This window comes from Mercenaria mercenaria, chromosome 4 (genome assembly GCF_021730395.1).
Source record: "Mercenaria mercenaria strain notata chromosome 4, MADL_Memer_1, whole genome shotgun sequence".
Taxonomy (NCBI): Eukaryota; Metazoa; Mollusca; class Bivalvia; order Venerida; family Veneridae; genus Mercenaria; species Mercenaria mercenaria.
Window position 1 is genome coordinate 55,075,153 of NC_069364.1, and position 17,702 is coordinate 55,092,854.

Consider the following 17,702-nt stretch of genomic DNA (forward strand, 5'->3'; position numbering starts at 1 on the left):
TTATTACATACGTATGCAAACGTATAAATGAGATGTAATGAATATGTTCGATAGCCCGAATAAGATTAAATACTGAACTAAATAAAAGAATTAATGCAACAACACACATTAAATTACGTCACAAACCTGATATGAAATTCAGGTGTCAGTGTAAGGAAAATTATTTTTCCGGTACCACTGTAACTTAATGGGGAATAGAAATGAGTATGTAATAAACAAGTGAATGAAGTATTGCCATGCAATACAAAGTCCCCTACTGGAAGGCACCTAACTTTCTCTACTGCAGTATAACATCATGAACTGATATCTGTCAATGATGTATAAACAATATTGTACTATTATATACAATATGTTATAACAACACACCTGGATTAAAATGTGCATATATAAAAACCCACAGTTGTTTTCAAATTGAAATGTTTTTGCCGACTATAAAAAAGTTATCATATAAGTTATTTATAGTACCAACAAAGGGAAATTTATCTTAAAAAAAACAAAAAAAAAACAAGAGCTGTCTCCATAGGATGACACATGCCCCCGATGGCACTTTGAATGAATAGTTATGGCCGATGTTAGAGTTTAGGACCTTTGACCTACGGAGCTGGGTCTTGCGCGCGACACGTCGTCTTACTGTTTCACACATTCATGCGTAGTTATTTTAAAATCCATGCATGAATGACAATGATATGGACCGGACACGCCCATCAATGCACTATCATGAAAAATGACCTTTAATGTCTAAGTGTGACCTTGACCTTTGAGCTACGGACCTGGGTCTTGCGCGCGACACGTCGTCTTACTGTGGTACACATTCATGCCAAGTTATTTGAAAATCCATCCATCGATGACAAAGATATGGACCGGACACGCCCATCAATGCACTATCCTTTTACGTCTAAGTGTGACCTTGACCTTTGAGCTACGGACCTGGGTCTTGTGCGCGACACGTTGTCTTACTGTGGTACACATTCACGCCAAGTTATTTGAAAATCCATCCATCGATGACAAAGATATGGACCGGACACGCCCATCAATGCATTATCCTTTAATGTCTAAGTGTGACCTTGACCTTTGAGCTACGGACCTGGGTCTTGCGCGCGACACGTCGTCTTACTGTGGTACACATTCATGCCAAGTTATTTGAAAATCCATCCATCGATGACAAAGATATGGACCGGACACGAAAATTGCAGACAGACTGACAGACCGACAGACGGTTCAAAAACTATATGCCTCCCTTTGGGGGCATAAAAAAAAAAAAATCTATATAATATAAATCCACAAGAAACTCTTTACCAGGTAAGGATAGGTCAAAATACACCTAAAAAATGGATGTAACATACATGTTGTACCACAGAAAAGTGATCTCGATTTTTCTCTTTTTCTCTACGGCCAATAATAAACAAGTTACAATAAAATCTATTTATAGTAAAACAAAGGGACGTAATTGTAAAAACAAGGGTGCCTCATGATGGTGAACATTTGGTCCAAGTTACATCAAAATCCCTCAATGCATGAAAAAGAAATGCTCCGAACAAAGTCATTCTTGAATTTGACCTTTGACCTCTAAATATGACCTTGACCTTAGACCTAGGGACCTGGTTTTTGCGCATGACAATCCGTCTTATGTTGGTGAACATTTGTGCCAAGTTACATCAAAATCCCTCCATGCATGAAGAAGAAATGCTCCAGACAAAGTCATTCTTGTGTCTGACCTTTGGTCTCTAAGTGTGACCTTGACATTAGACCCTGGGCTTGGGTTTTGCGCATAACATGTTGTCTCATCCAGGGGAATATTTGTGCCAACTGATATCTAAATCCTGTTTTGCATGACTTAATGAATGTCAGAGTTATGGACCAGACACGAAACAGACTCTGTTCATGCTATGTTAACATTTGACTGCTAAGTGTGACCTTGACCTTTGAGCCAGGGGTCTGAAAGTTGTGCATGACACATCGTCTTATTATGAGGTACATTTGTGCCAAGTAATATTAAAATCCCTTCATGGACGGCAGAGTTATGGACCGGACAGGAAAAAAGCCCTGTTGACCTTTGACCTCAAATTGTGACCTTGACCTTTGAGCTAGGGGTCCGGGTTTTGCGCATGACATGTCGTCTCATCATGGGGAACATTTATGCCAAGTACTATTAAAATCCCTTCATGGATGGGAGAGTTATGGACCGGATAGGAAAAAAGCCCTGTTGACCTTTGACCTCCAACTGTGACCTTGACCTTTGAGCTAGGGGTCCGGGTTTTGTGCACGACACGTCGTCTCATCATGGGGAACATTTGTGCCAAGTAATATTAAAATCCCTTCATGGATGGGAGAGTTATGGACCGGACAGGAAAAAAGCCCTGTTAACCTTTGACCTCCAATTGTGACCTTGACCTTTGAGCTAGGGGTCCGGGTTTTGTGCATGACACATCGTCTCATCATGGGGAACATTTGTGCCAAGTAATATTAAAATCCCTTCATGGATGACAGAGTTAGGGACCGGACACGAAATTGCGGACGAACGGACGGACGGACGGAATGACGAAAAGCGCATTCCTATAGTCCCCGAAACTGGTTTTCAACCAGTAGGGGACTAATAAATACTTACAGACTTGTGACCATTTTGACAAGCAACATGTAAAGCTGTCTGACCTTGAGCATCCTGAAACAATTAGAGAAATTATTCAGTTAAACAACATATACATCTGAAAATTGTATAAATGGATAGATCACTGTGTTAACCCTTACCCTGCTAAATTTCTGTAATGAACTTGTCTATCTTTCAATTTGGACAGTACCATTAACTGTTAAAAGGGGTGATTAACTAAAAAATCTAACTTAATAGCTACCAGTGCAGATCATGATCAAACTGCATATATGTGCAGGCTGATTATGATCTACACTGGTGGCAAAGGCAGACTTAGTCATGTCCAGCATGATAAGGGTTAAAGCTAAGTAAAGATTGTTGAGTTTTTAAGTCACAGTGACACAATGTAGGTCATGTGGCACTTTCTAACATTTAGTGCACATGGAGACCGGATAAAATAATAATGTTGTAAAATCACAAAGTTTGCAATAAGGTGATTTTCAATTTTTTAGGTGGAGGGTGAGACCTGGTTCCCTCAAGGCATTATATAAGGCATGGGTGAATGCCGAGTTAGAGCCACCAACCTGCAATAATCCAACTGTATGGCTTCCTCAAATGTAACATTATTTTGTTGATGTTGCTGGGTTTAATGTCACCATTGTCCCAGACACAAGCAACTTTCAAGCTTTTAATGATGTAGGAAGACCCAGATGCCCCTCTCAGCATTATTTGCCCCTGCTTAGAACCACTGATCTTCTGCTTCCTTACATCACTCCAAGCAAAGTTTCTTGTGTAAAGTGATAAGGGGCAAGTGATTTGAAGTAAGCAATCTTAACTACTCATCAATGGAGACCCAACCTTAACTATTCATCAATGGAGGCCTCTGAAAGAATCCTATATCCACTCTGAAGTTTGAACGTACATCGGGCCATAGAGGTCCTTGAATAGCGATCATGAGAAATGTTCACCATACTAGCATACTAATCATTATGCTAATCAGTGCTATTTTTTTTATAGATTTTACTATCACAACAGCAGTGTTTAAGTGCCCCATGGCAGCTGTAAGATCTCCCTGTACTTGCATTCAGTATTGTCATATTTTCTGGTCTGTCAGGACCATGGAGTCCATTTAATTCATTCTGTATAATAGAATACCAGTAAAGCCAGACATTCTGTCAGAACTTGTGTCTAAATTGAGCACATGACTTACCCCGATGTCCACATCACTGATATACTGGAACAAGTCCTTCAGCATTTCAGCTCTACCATTCACAGCCAACCAGTGAAGCTACAAAAACATGCAACATACAGTATTATTCAAACCATTTTCTTTTAGATATCAACATCAAAGATTGACTACATGCTAAAAATAAGGATGGGGTTATTACAAACCTGGTTAGATTCAGACAGAAAACTGGAAGTATCAAATAACATTTTCTCAATATTCCACATTAAGGAGCTTTTTAAGAAATTTGTTGACAAAAGTTTTACAAATATTTCATACCGCGTCTTTGTTTCTGAAAAATATTAACTGAGAAGACATGTCAATGTACTTATAACAATCAAGAAGTAGTCCTGCCATATTTAATCTATTTTACATGTAATACAAACTAGAATCAGAATAAACGAGAAGATGCTTTTGTAGAAAAGCGCATGTCTCCCCCAATGCAAAGTCGTATAAGCAAGAAGTCAACAGGGGACAGGAGCAGAAGTCAAAGAGACACTGATGGTTGGCTAGAATAGGGATCATCTACTTGGCATGTCCATTCATCCACCTAAGTTTTCAACATTCTGGGCCGAATGGTTCTCAAGTTATGAATTGGAAACCATTTTCTATGTTCAGTCCCTGTGACCATGACCTTTGATCGAGTGACCCCAAAATCAGCAGGATTCACCTACTCTGCCAACATCCTTTTAAGTTTCAACATTTTTGGTCAAGTGGTCCTCAAGTTATTGATTGGAAATTTTCGATGTTCAGCCCCCTGTGACCTTGACTTTTCATGAAGTGACCCCAAAAACAATAGGGGTCATCTACTCTGTAAGCCCTATCACCCTAAGAAGTTTGAAGGTTCTAGGTCAAATAGTTCTCAAGTTATTGACCGGAAATGACTTTCAATGTTCTGTCCGCTGCGACCTTGACCTTTAATAGAGTGACCCCAAAATCAATACGGGTCAACTACTCTGCATGTCCAATCTGTCAATCATCCTATGAAGTTTTAACATTCTAGGTTCTCAAGTTACTGACCAGAAATGGTTTTCCATGTTTGTGCCCCTGTGACCTTGACCTTTAATAGAGTGACCCCAAAATCCATAGAGGTCATCTGCTCTGCATGTCCAATCATCCTATGGAGATTCAACATTATGGATCAAGCGGTTATCAAGTTATTGATCGGAAATGCTATGCTGTAGTGAAATTATTCTGCAGAACATAATTATCTCTTTTTGTGTCTAAATGAGACACATATCTGCTCTATACCATTTTTTAAATGTATGCCATTCTGAAATCTCTATTGAAGGTAATACGTTTAATATTATCTAACTAGTATGAAACTACAGGCCCGGTCACACCGCCCGAACTTTGTTGGAGCGTTCCTTCAACGGTAGGGAGAGGGGGCGGAATTTAGACAACGCTCGTCACCGCGCACAAAATGGGAAAAAAATCGAAAACACGGGCGTTGCCTTAGAGGTGCACCGCTGAAGCCGGCGTTGCTTTAGCGTTGGTTTAACGGTAGCGAGCGGCAGCGAGCGTTGGTTTAGCGGTGACGCGAGCGTTGATAGAGCGGCGTTCCGCGCATGCGTGCGTTGGCTCGGCGGGGTTTTAAAGTTGGTTTAGCGGCATACCGCTTTTGACTACGACACCGTTCCAGCAATCCCGTGTCTGCTCGTAAAATGCTTACAACCGCTCCACCAAAGTTTGTGCAACGTTTAATCACCGTCCGGGCAAAGCTGGCGAAGCAGCGGTGGTCCAGCGTTCAAGATTTCTGCGTTGGCCTAGCGGACCCAAGCGTCCACGAACTTGCGTCTAGCGGTGCCAAACTTGACTTGGCGTTGTTAGAGCGGTGGTGAACTTTGCCGGAGCGGAAAATTGCCCGCTCCTCACCGCTCGCAATATTTTGTGCAGCTCAAAACTTTCGGAGGGGTAGGAGGGACCATCAGCGGTGGCCGAGCGTATACGGCATTGCCTTAACGGGGGCCAACTTCTGTTAAACGGTGGTGAACGGTAACGAGCGGTGATGAAATTTTTTCACCGCTCCAGGAACGCTCCAACAAAGTTCGGTCAGTGTGACCGGGCCTTACTACTAATACCTGGACTACTGCCCACAAATAAAAGCTCCCTACCAGAAGGGACATTCCATACCTTCCACCGTTAGCAACACTTTTTATATTAAAACTTTATTGAAGAACCTGCATATTCTCCAAATAACATACCATCTATAAATCAAGATTACCTGTTGCCATAGCAACTGCAAATTTGCCATAGCAATAAAATGATTATTGAAATTACTACAGGAACCTACTTTGTGTAACTGACAGACAGACAGGGTCACACTGTAGACCACTCTGATGAAACACCTTTTGGGACTAATAAAATACACATACCACTGTAAGTCCCTCATTACTTCTGATCTTCACATTGGCTTTATGTTCTAGAAGACTAACAAGGCATTTCTTCTGCCTGAAAATAAAATCTTGCAGAGTTAGCTGCTTACGTTCTAAGTGGTGATTTAGTCAGAGGCGTAGGGATGACTTGAGCATTAGGGCAGCAGGAAAGTGGGTTTGGGAAGGGGTATTCCCTTGGCATGAACAGGGTCCGGGGTGGCCCCGGGAAAAAATTGCATAAGGTTAAATGGTGCAATCTGGCAACTTCTGGCTGAACATATTTTTTCGAGTTTTTACCCCTATTTACAGTTTACTGTGTTTAAACACTGTGATGGCAGTATGATGTTAGATATGGACAATGTCTTGCCAGGGTAGAAACAGTAATGTCTAAGTAGGGGAACGACCACAAGACCCTGATTTAAAGGTGTAATCCAATCCTTATGGCAATTTAGTCATTAAATGGCATTATATATGAAGCTACCCTTTCTGGCAGAATTGGAGACACAACATTAATGCAAGTGTCTATAATCTATTCGACAGTAAGCAATTAAATACGACTAATGTATCGCCTATTTTTCGAGTCTGCGGGGCGTGAAAATACAGTACAATACCCTGTCACCAAGGTGATCTAGCAAGGCGTCAGCGATATGACAAGATTCTGTGTACATATCAGCAACCTTTGCAATTCATGATAAATTGACAATTGGCAAGGGAAGACCGCTGTTTTTATTCTCAATTATATTTTCTAGCTTTTAAAAAATTTACGAGTTCGGCATTTCGTCGCTCCTACACCCTTGGATTTAGTCAAGTCTGTTCTGAATTTGACAGTTGTACACTCTGGCCATTAAATAAAATACCAGCATTGCCAATATTATCTAGTTACAGTATTTCTAAATTCCGTGTCCGCTTATCACCAACTCCACATCCATGTTTACTGGTTTCTATGGAACTTAATTTCAAAACAGACTTGATGTGTATGACATCTTTATTGTCACTACCATTACCTCTATTCTTAGTTCTTAGAATTCGAAATGTTGGTTGTCTCTAACACAAGTTTCTGTTTCTACGTTCATTTATTTGACAAAATACCGTATTAACTATATTTAATCAAAAGCATATTTATCAAATGATTGATCATTTATCATTCTGCTGAAAATTTAACAAGTTTTGAGATATTTATTCACAGCATCAAACATCAAAGCAATCTAAATGGAAAGAAAGGAAGATTGCATTATGCTATTCCACATAAATCTGGATATTCATTGTAAGGATTTTATACAAAGTACACACTACTTCACCTTTTCTTACAGTTATTCAATGCAATGCAGTTTAATAAACAATTCCTCAGAGATGTGGATTTGTGAAGGGTCATGCATTCCCTACTGATCAGATGTAAAAAATACAAACCCATTTCTGGCCGCAAGATGTAACGGTGTACAGCCAGACATGTCCCGGGCATTTACATCAGCTCCTTTCTTGATTAACAGGTTCAAACATTCATATGACCCGCAGCTGTAAATAGAAATCATGATGTTCACTCAATACAAACTGAATTCACCGAATATTAAAGTCTCGTGACAATATTACACACAAAGTTCCTTTCAAATGTATGACATCATTTTCAAAATTATGATCAACCAACTAGTGAGCAACAGGCTCAACACATGTGAGCCGTGCCATGGGAAAACCAACATAGTGGCTTTGTGACCAGCATGGATCCAGACCAGCCTGCGCATCCGCGCAGTCTGGTCAGGCTCCATGAGGTTCGCTTTTAAAGCCTATTGGGATTGGAGAAACTGTTAGCGAACAGCATGGAGCCTGACCAGACTGCGCGGATGCGCAGGCTGGTCTGGATCCATGCTGGTCGCACACCCACTATGTTGGTTTTCTCATGGCACGGCTCGTGTAACTTTTATATACAAATCTCATGAGAAAAATGTGTAACTCAACCAACTTGTGGAAAAATGTTTAAACTTACCTTTTCACCTTTTCAGATAAAATTCTGTAACCTAACTTAAGGATTTCAATTTGTGCATGTTTTCTTTTCTGTTTTATTTTACTTTCTGCTTCAGTTTCGGCTTATATGTAAAATTGCCTATTGGTCAATTATAAATCTTTTTCGATTTGATTTGATGTACACTGATTATCTGAAAAAGCCTTAACACAATATTGTTGCTTACAAAATGTTACTAATTCTTGAAGAAAGACGCAATAAAAACTATGACAATATGGTTCATCACATTCTTCCAGTGAGAAAAAATCTTTAAATTTATTGTGAATATTACATTTTTCCTATACAGGTACTACTTTTATCGCTTTTAAATTATTTTAACCTTTACCCCCCTAAACTTTTAAACTGGACAGGTCTATCATACAATTTGGGCAGTACCAGTAATTATTTGAAGGGGTGCTCACTGAAAATTTACAGACTGAATAGCAAACAATGCAGACTATTATCAGCCAGCAGGCTTCACCTACCGGTGAATGCCAAGAAGAAGAAGAAGGGCCAGCAGGCTAAAGGTTAGATACCATCACTAGAAAGCATTTAGATATAATATTATTGAACAATACTTCTGAAAGAAAGTCAAATTAGTACTATGCGATAATGTGATGTTTACAAACATGACTATAAATAGATTTAAACGAAGCTACTGTATTCAACATTTTTGTAACTTGTCAAAATCAAAATATTTCTAGTTATCATACCAGTTATAAAATAGCTCAGATGTAAAGCATACTGGTTATGTGCAACAGATCTTTTGCCGTACACGGCCGGTACTGGTTAGACATCCAACGACTGCAGTTAATTTTCTTTTTATTTTTGCACATTTTTTTTTTTATTCTTTTGAAAGTTTATCGTTTTCTCTATGACACAATGACAGATACATTTTCGAAGCTGATATGAAGATAAGAAAAGTTTAATATCTTAGTATTTCAAACACGATATTAGTTAAATGCTTATACAGTAAAGACTGCCTTAGCGACCCCTTGCTTTCAGCGACTTTCTGTCTACAAAGACAATTTTATTTCCTCCGTTGCATTTCACATTAAAACTGGCTTGTTTCTAGCAACCCCGTCTGATGTGCACAACGACCGTGATTTCTTTGCCCAAAACCATGACTTTGAACCTCTATTACGACTTTTGACCCTCTCTCTCAAAGGAAGAAAACTTCTCCAGAACTGTAAATGAACTTTTAAATCAAGATTTATATTAAACTATGCTTTAAAAGGTCATTTAAAATATTTCATGCTTTATCAGAGTGTTTAAAGTTCCATAATGAAATGCTAACTAGAACATGTATTATTTGCCTAAAAAAAGACCTCTCCTAGTCAGATTGTATATAGAGACTCCCTGTCTACAAGACCTTTTTGAAATTCTCCGAAGGTTGGTCACTATAGACAGTCTTTACTGTACATGTACATAAACAATGAATAATGGAAATATGTTACATGTATAGTATAGTATGTAAAGACATATATAATATTATGTGAATACAAAGCATCAAAGTCAGAAGAATAATATGGGAACAGGAAGGAAAATTGATCAGGAAAAAAATGATCTTAAAAATAATGTTCATGTGGATTCGAACTTCATACAAAAGGATTTGATAACTTACTACCGGTATCTGCATTTTTCCTGACTGAGCTATTTTGCCATATACCAGTACATACAGGGCGTATGAAATTTTAAAAATACTGAAATCTACTTATCAAATAATGTACAATTGATGCTTTATCAATGATAATATAGCTAGAAATGTAGAGAGAGAACTTGGATAGTTTGCATCAGTATTTAACTAGAAAATCTGTTAATTATTAATGAACACAAATAGAGGTTTTAATATTTAAATTATTGTGCTCTGAAAGGCCCATTATAACTGACCCTAATAAAATGTTTCCTGATATTTGATAGTAACTCTTTTTAGTACAGTTGTCAAATGTCCATTTCCCTTCTTCCTGTCATAATGACTTTACTTTTTAGTCAAGGTTTAATTTCTATTCTAATATAAAACTGCTGTTACTGTCACTTTTAGGGGGTGTTTTAACAGGAGAGGAAACGTGTGTTAACAGAGAGATGCTGTTATAACACCTTTTTATATATGCGTGTTCTTTGGCAAAGCGTAAACGTATAATTTACGGCCCCAAAACAGATGATTCAAAAGGAAATGACGTCAACGTGAAAAAACAATGTAGACTTTACCGCGCATTTCATGGAAATTTAATGATGTTGTGGGACAATATATTTATTCACTTGCTTTTTATGTGATTTATGCTAGAATAGTTTTAGCGCATGTTTTTTTCTTGTTATAACATCTTCAGAATCCCGAGGGATTGGCTGGTACTCGAGCCCAGTTAGGTAACAGAAGGAAATGGTTAGTAGCTGAATACATTCATCCTACTGATTGCTTCATATATTGATTAACAACTTTTTTTTGGCAAGAATCTCTTCATTTTTTGGAAGAATGTTTGTTTTTCTATCATGAATGGATCTGAAAATGGAAGTTAACTCTTTGCTAGATTCATTTTATGACCAAAAAGTGCACTTTTAAAACTAAATTCAACATGATATTTTATCATATTACTATAAAGCAACAGTTTTTATTCGTGTCAGTATACATGCTGTCAACTAAGTGCAAACAGTGAAAAAGATTAAATATTTTGGTTTAACCTTTAGCCTGCTAAATTTCTAAAATGGACTGGTCCATCATTCAAATTGGACAGTACCATTTATTATTTGAAGGGGTTTTCACTGAAAATTTATTAACTGAACAGCGCAGACCATGATCAGCCTGCACAGATGTCGCAGGTTGATCTTGGTCTATGCCGGTCGCAAGGGCGGATCACTTGCAACCAGCAAGCTAAAGGTTAAATAATATGAACCAAATATTAGTACAGATAGATCTAAGTATTATATGAAGGTCAAGGTGATACAAGAACTGCAACACGTGTCATACTTGGCCGATATATGCAGCAGTGTCCGCTGAGCTCTGCCACACTGGTAATTGACATCATACTTTGAACTGGACAGTAATTCTGACAACGACCTGCAATTAAAAATTATAATCAAGCAACCAAATCAATGTAAACTGAGTTACATACTTGGCGGCGATATGAAGTAGAGATGTCCGGGAGCCATGCAAACCACACTTGTAGTTTATAATATATTTGGTACCAAATTCTAGTAACTTTTCCACAGACCTGAAATGCATATATTATAGAAAAAAGTAACTGCATTGTATTAAACAGCACACTAAAACTGGGGAGAATTTCTGTAAGTGGTCATGGTACAGCATGTGCAATAGTACTCAGAGACCCACAGGACTATGTCTGAGTCCTGGTCTACCACTAATTTTTCTCACTTTGTGACATATGATTAAATGCTCTCCTTAAGAAAACTTCAATTCTACTTAACATAAATATCTTGATTTTATTCTCAAAATTATCGCATGATCCTTTCCTTGTTCACAGCTAGATTATCCTACTCACTCTTGTGTAAGTGTCCACACCTAAAACTTGGATAACTTTTTAAGTACTTGATGGATTTACTTCAAACTCAATAAGTTATTCCTCATTATCACCATATGACAAAAAGGGCCATAACTCTCAAACTGCTATCTCTGATGTCCCCATTTGCCTTTGAATTTCAGGTTGAAATTTTGATATACTTTTGCTCTATTATCTCTGTTATTACTTAAGTTATGCTAAATAAATAATTTGGCAGTTTGCAAATGACATTTTAAACACACTATATTAGCTGCCTTCATTTTCTTTAATTTCTAAATGCCATACATTTTTCTAAGTAACTGTCAAACTCTGATTTTTGTTTCAGTGTCATGAATGGTTGCACGACTACATTAATACTAAAAATAAATTCTGCATGCCCACTGGCAAAGTGTTGAGCCCATCAGCACCTTTGGCCTCTAAGTGACACTCTGTCTCATAATGGTGAGCATTCATGCCAAGTTACATCAAAATCCCACTATGCATGAAGAAGAAATGCTCTGGACAAACTTCAATTTGACCTTTGGCCTCTTATTGTGACCTTGACATTAGACCTAAAAACCTGATTATTGCGCATGACACTCTGTCTCATAATGGTGAACATTCATGCCAAGTTACATCAAAATCCCACCATGCATGAAGAAGAAATGTTCTGGACCAACTTCAATTTGACCTTTGACCTCCAACTGTGTCCTTGACCTTTGAGATAGGAACATGGGGTTTGCGCATGATACTCCTTCTCATTGAGGTAAACATTCATGCCAAATATAAACAAGATTGGTCCACGCATGTCAAAGTTATGGTCTGGGCAAAATCGAACAGGATCCCGCTTTCGCCAATTTGTGTTCATATCTTTTTTATATCTTAAATATTTTTTGTCATAGCAATTATATTTATTACCACAGAAACAAAATAAAAGATTACAAGTGTGTCTTTAACATATACCATTTTTCCTTGTACCAAGTTCCTGCACTTTTAAACTTACTGCAGTATCCCACTATGAGTGATGGACAGGGCTCCGGAAATTTTGATAACTCAATCGGTCCGAAACGAAAATCCTGACATCGGCGCTACCCCACCCACCGCATTCCCAATATTACATATTTTGTAAAACGTGACAGAGTAAAGAAATAAGCATGTCATGCATTAAAACTGAGTTACCGGTCACCGCGAGTTACCATACAATGAAGACAGTTATTCAGCGTCATGTGTGTCATGTCATATGGTAACTCGCGGTGACCGGTAACTCAGTTTTAATGCATGACATGCTTATTTCTTTACTCTATCACGTTTTACAAAATATGTAATATTGGGAATGCGGTGGGTGGGGTAGCGCCGATGTCAGGATTTTCGTTTCGGACCGATTGAGTTATCAAAATTTCCGGAGCCCTGTACTGATGGACATACAGAAGGTCTTACTTACCAACCAATCTACTGACAGATGGTGGAGCAAACCACAAGTCTGCTCCAGTCAATCACTGTGAGGGGACTAGTAAGTACTTCATTATCTAATACTAAAATATATACAATGAATACTTTACTTGTGCTGGTTTCCAATGACCATTGGCATCAACATATAAAAAGCAGACTTGGCATCTGAAATATAGAACAACTAGAAATGTGTCCATGGGACACAGATGCCCCCACTACATGACATTAGTCAGGGGCCAGAACTCCTACAATACTGAATTAATCCGGATGCGAAACCCCAGGTGCACAACTACACATGCTGACCAACATTCCTGTAAACTTTGGTGATTCTAGGTCAAATACTTTTAGGGCTATGCACGACACAACATTAAAATGACCAATTTTTTACGAAGTCAGGGGCCATAACTCCTACATGACTGGATGAATCCGGACGTGAAACCCCAGGTGCACAACTACACATGCTGACCAACATGCCTGTAAAGTTTTGTGACTCTAGGTCATATACTTTTGGAGCTAGGCACGACACAACATTAAAATGACCAATTTTTACAAAGTCAGGGGCCATAACTTCTACATGACTGAATGAATCCGGACGCGAAACCCCAGGTGCACAACTACACATGCTGACCAACATTCCTGTAAACTTTGGTGATTCTAGGTCAAATACTTTTGGAGCTATGCGTGACACAACATTAAAATGACCAATTTTTTACTAAGTCAGGGGCCATAACTCCTATATGTCTGGATGAATCCAGACGCGAAACCCCAGGTGCACAACTGCACATGCTGACCAACATGCCTGTAAAGTTTTGTGACTCTAGGTCATATACTTTTGGAGCTAGGCACGACACAACATTAAAATGACCAATTTTTACAAAGTCAGGGGCCATAACTTCTACATGACTGAATGGATCCGGACGCGAAATCCCAGGTGCACAACTACACATGCTGACCAACATTCTTGTAAAGTTTTGTGACTCTACGTCAAATACTTTCAGAGCTACGCGCGACACAACATTTTCGGAAGGACGGACGGACGGACGAACAGACGAACGGACGGACAAGAGCAAATCTATATGCCCCCCCCCAAAGTGGGGGCATAAAAATGCAATATGTTATAAAACACTCGTATATTGTTCATGAGTTGAAGGGGAACAAACAATGAAATATAGCTCTTGTGAATGAGTGAAATGGTAAAATCTGAAATTGACTAGGAGCAATTTTACTCCTGAAAATTTGTAAATGAGAAAAGCCCAGAAAACAGTTTTATAACATATTTATTGGGTGTAACACCGATGACTTTGTTTGCAGTTCAGTTTCAATTCAGCATTCAACTAAAGCTTTTGCTTCTTTTTCTCACTTGTCTTGCTTTGGCTTCACACTCACTACCGAATCCAATTTCTATGAACTTTAACCTTCTAAAGTATGTTATTATAAATCTGATTGAAAATGGTTATATATATAATTAAATTAAATTCATAAATATTGAAAATGTTGATCTTGATTTTCAAAAATAATCACATGCTCTGAACTTTGCATGATGTCATCAGTTTCTCACGAGAGGCTATGCGAGATATTGTGGTTCAACACTGGTTAGTTAACAAAATAGAGTTATGCCATAACTTAATGGACGTGACCATCAGAAAATAAAAATAGTGTCAGTTAAGTTACGGTAGCCAGAACTAGTTTACAATACATGTGCATTTCCAGCGAACAGACTAAAATTAGCCTTACTCATTTGGCTTAGCAGGATGACTTATTTTATGATCTGATATTTTATAGTTGTCATCCATCTAAGCCTTACCCGTATCTGCATTTTACTGTTAGGAAAACGAAGACATTAAATAATCCAAAAAAGTCATAATATCTATCTATCTATTTACACTGCCACGCCCTCTTTCCAAGTATTAAGTGCAGGTGCGCGTCTGTGTGAGAGATTTAAAAGAAGAGATGTACAGAAGGGTAAAAGTAATACTAATGTTTTCGTGAAGTGTTGAAAATACGATGACAGTGTTACTAAAACAAGGTGTTACTGTATACACAGTTAAAAGAGATTAAAAACAGCATTTTTCACATTAGATCGCATGAGAACATTTGGTCACTCCCTGTCTGAATTGTTCCAGGGTAGGGACCGGCACAACCTTGGTTGGAAAAGAATTCCATAGAACTATAGTAGCTGGGAAGAAAGAAAATTTGTAATAATTACAAGGTGTGAATATCTGCTTGTAAGACAAGGAGTGCATGTGTCTAGTGAAGCGGATAGGGGGTATAACGTAAGGGGGCATTGGCACTGCAACCAGTCCATTCACAATTTAATAAAACGTAAGTAGCCTGGCATCTGATCTTCTGTCTTCAAGTGCATGCCACCCCAGTTGATTTGGGAGACACTGCTGCATGTGCAGTAATCGTTGGAAACCCATCGCGCGGCCCTGCGCTGAACCATTTCAATTTTATGGATGTTTTGTTTAGTATATGGACACCAAACAGATCTGGAGTATTCAAGTTGGGGTCTGACTAGAGTTTTGTAAGCAAACTCTTTAACATTTGGGTTTTTAGTGGGGATGTTCCTTTTCAGGAAGTTAGGAGTTTGACTTGGTTTGGAAGTGACCTGATTAACATGTTTGTTTCAGTTAAGGTCTGAGGAGATAGTGATTCCAAGATATTTTACATCACTTACTGTTTCAAGGATTTGGCCATGGAGTGAGTATTTGGACCTATATGTTTTTTTTTTTTTACCTAGAGCGATATTTATCACTGTACATTTTGAGGGGTTAAACTCCATGTCCCATTTGCTCTCCCAGACCTGTAACCTGTCAAGGTCTTGTTGAAGGATACTTTCATCAGAAGGGTTTTGATGGTGATGTAAACAGCAGTGTCGTCAGCAAATAACCAGACCTGTGAAGCTATATTTTCAGGCAGGTCATTTATGTATAGTAAAAAGAGAAGAGGGCCTAGAACAGAACCTTTGCGTACTCCGGATGTTCCTGGGAATTCATCTGAAGTTGCCCCATCAACTAAGACTGACTGGCGCCAGCCTATCAGGAAGGATTTGACCCATTGCAAAGTGTTGCCCTGGATGCCATGCTGGTAAAGTTTAAAGAGAATCTTTAGGTGGATGACCTTATCAAACACTTTCGAGAAGTCCAGCAGTACTAAGTCTGTTTGGTGACCTTGGATTAAGTTTCTTGACACTAGGAGCTGTGTTTCGCATGACCTTTTTTCCCTAAAATCGTGTTTAAGTTATACAGAATATTGTTGACCTGGAAGTGCTTTGTGATACTGGATTCAACAATGTGCTTTAATAGCAGAGCTACCGGCGCCGCAAAGCGGCGCCGACAGCGTCACATTACGGTTAGACGTGTGAAAAAGAAAATGAAAAGAGAGATCTAACTGTGTATACTATCGAGTTGAAAATTCGTGGTACTTTTTGGCATCGGTGTTGTTCGGATTTTTTCATGTGTACTATGTACATAGTAATTAATCAGTAAAGACGTCAGTAGACGCTTACTGTTTACGGTTGACAAAAGCGTCTCGCTTACTGCTTTGAATATAGAATAAAAATGTAAATGAGCGTTTGATAATAAGAAATAAGTGCTAAATACATTCTCTAGGGAAAAAAAAGTAATAAAATACAATAATTTCATTTTGAAACGACTTTCGTCACGCTGCCATTACTGAACTTAATTATATATACTTATGTTTGTCCCGATGACGTCATAACTCCACAGTGGTGTAGTGGTTAGCGAGTTCGCGTTGAAATCCAGAGGTCGTGAGTTCGAACCTCACCTGGACCAGATTTTTTTTAATTCCTTTTTTATTTCAGTTCTTTTTTGTATTATTATAAGTTTTGAAAATATTGTATAGCTAAAGTCATTCATGTGAAATTTAACAAGTGTTTAGTTTTGATGTCAGGTTCCAATGCAGTGCTTGTGCAGTAGTCAGTAGACATAACTTTAAAAAAAAATAGCTTTAGGATCATAATATACAGGCATTGAACTGTGAAAAGCAAATAATGCTCTTCCCCCCGTTCACATATATTTCGTCCGTTAGCTTTAAAATCACTAACCAGAGTTTATAAAAATAAAAATAGAACTATTGGCGATGAATTATCAATAAACATCAAAAAGGTTCTTACTGCCATCCCTATTCTCTAGTGCTAAAAGATTAACCATAAAAACGCTTAAAAGTTCTGTAAATAAACTGTAGGTGTTTTCGAGAATTTCGGCAAACACTGTTTTTCTCTAGGTAAAATTCTGATCATTAACTTTTAAAAATTGCTAGTCTTTTGGGTTTAAAACAAGCTTTGTACAGTCATGTAAATGATTGTAATTTTCCCATACCAGGCGTCTTTTATAGCAGTTTTTTTTTTACTAAAAGTTGGACACATTCTTCCATCCAAAAAGAATCAAAATTTGACAATAATGACATTTAAAAGAATTACAATAGTCATTTCCAGGATTACGTAAATTCTAATTTCTATTAACTTTGGAACTGGAACATTAACTTTTTACATTAAGTCCTCATTGCCAAACATTTACACGCAAAGAGACAGAATTCCTTTGGCTGTTGGTGTAATGAGATTCTG

At 38.2% G+C, this 17,702-nt stretch overlaps 1 protein-coding gene across 3 annotated transcripts in view; it reads right to left on the reverse strand.

Annotated features, from left to right (window-relative positions):
• Positions 1–17,702, reverse strand: part of LOC123551777 (E3 ubiquitin-protein ligase HACE1-like) — a 38,430-nt gene that overhangs the window by 19,230 nt on the left and 1,498 nt on the right. The window contains exons 2-7 of one of the 3 annotated variants that reach the window (XM_045340972.2): positions 13,228–13,282; positions 11,140–11,229; positions 7,592–7,696; positions 6,185–6,260; positions 3,795–3,872; positions 2,606–2,659 (exon numbers count right to left, since the gene is read on the reverse strand). In XM_045340972.2, coding sequence (XP_045196907.2) covers positions 2,606–2,659; positions 3,795–3,872; positions 6,185–6,260; positions 7,592–7,696; positions 11,140–11,229; positions 13,228–13,282 — 458 coding nt within the window. Of the gene's footprint in view, positions 1–2,605; positions 2,660–3,794; positions 3,873–6,184; positions 6,261–7,591; positions 7,697–11,139; positions 11,230–11,284; positions 11,384–13,227; positions 13,283–17,702 lie in introns of all 3 variants that reach the window. The other 2 variants (XM_045340971.2, XM_045340973.2) reach the window with 2 other exon arrangements.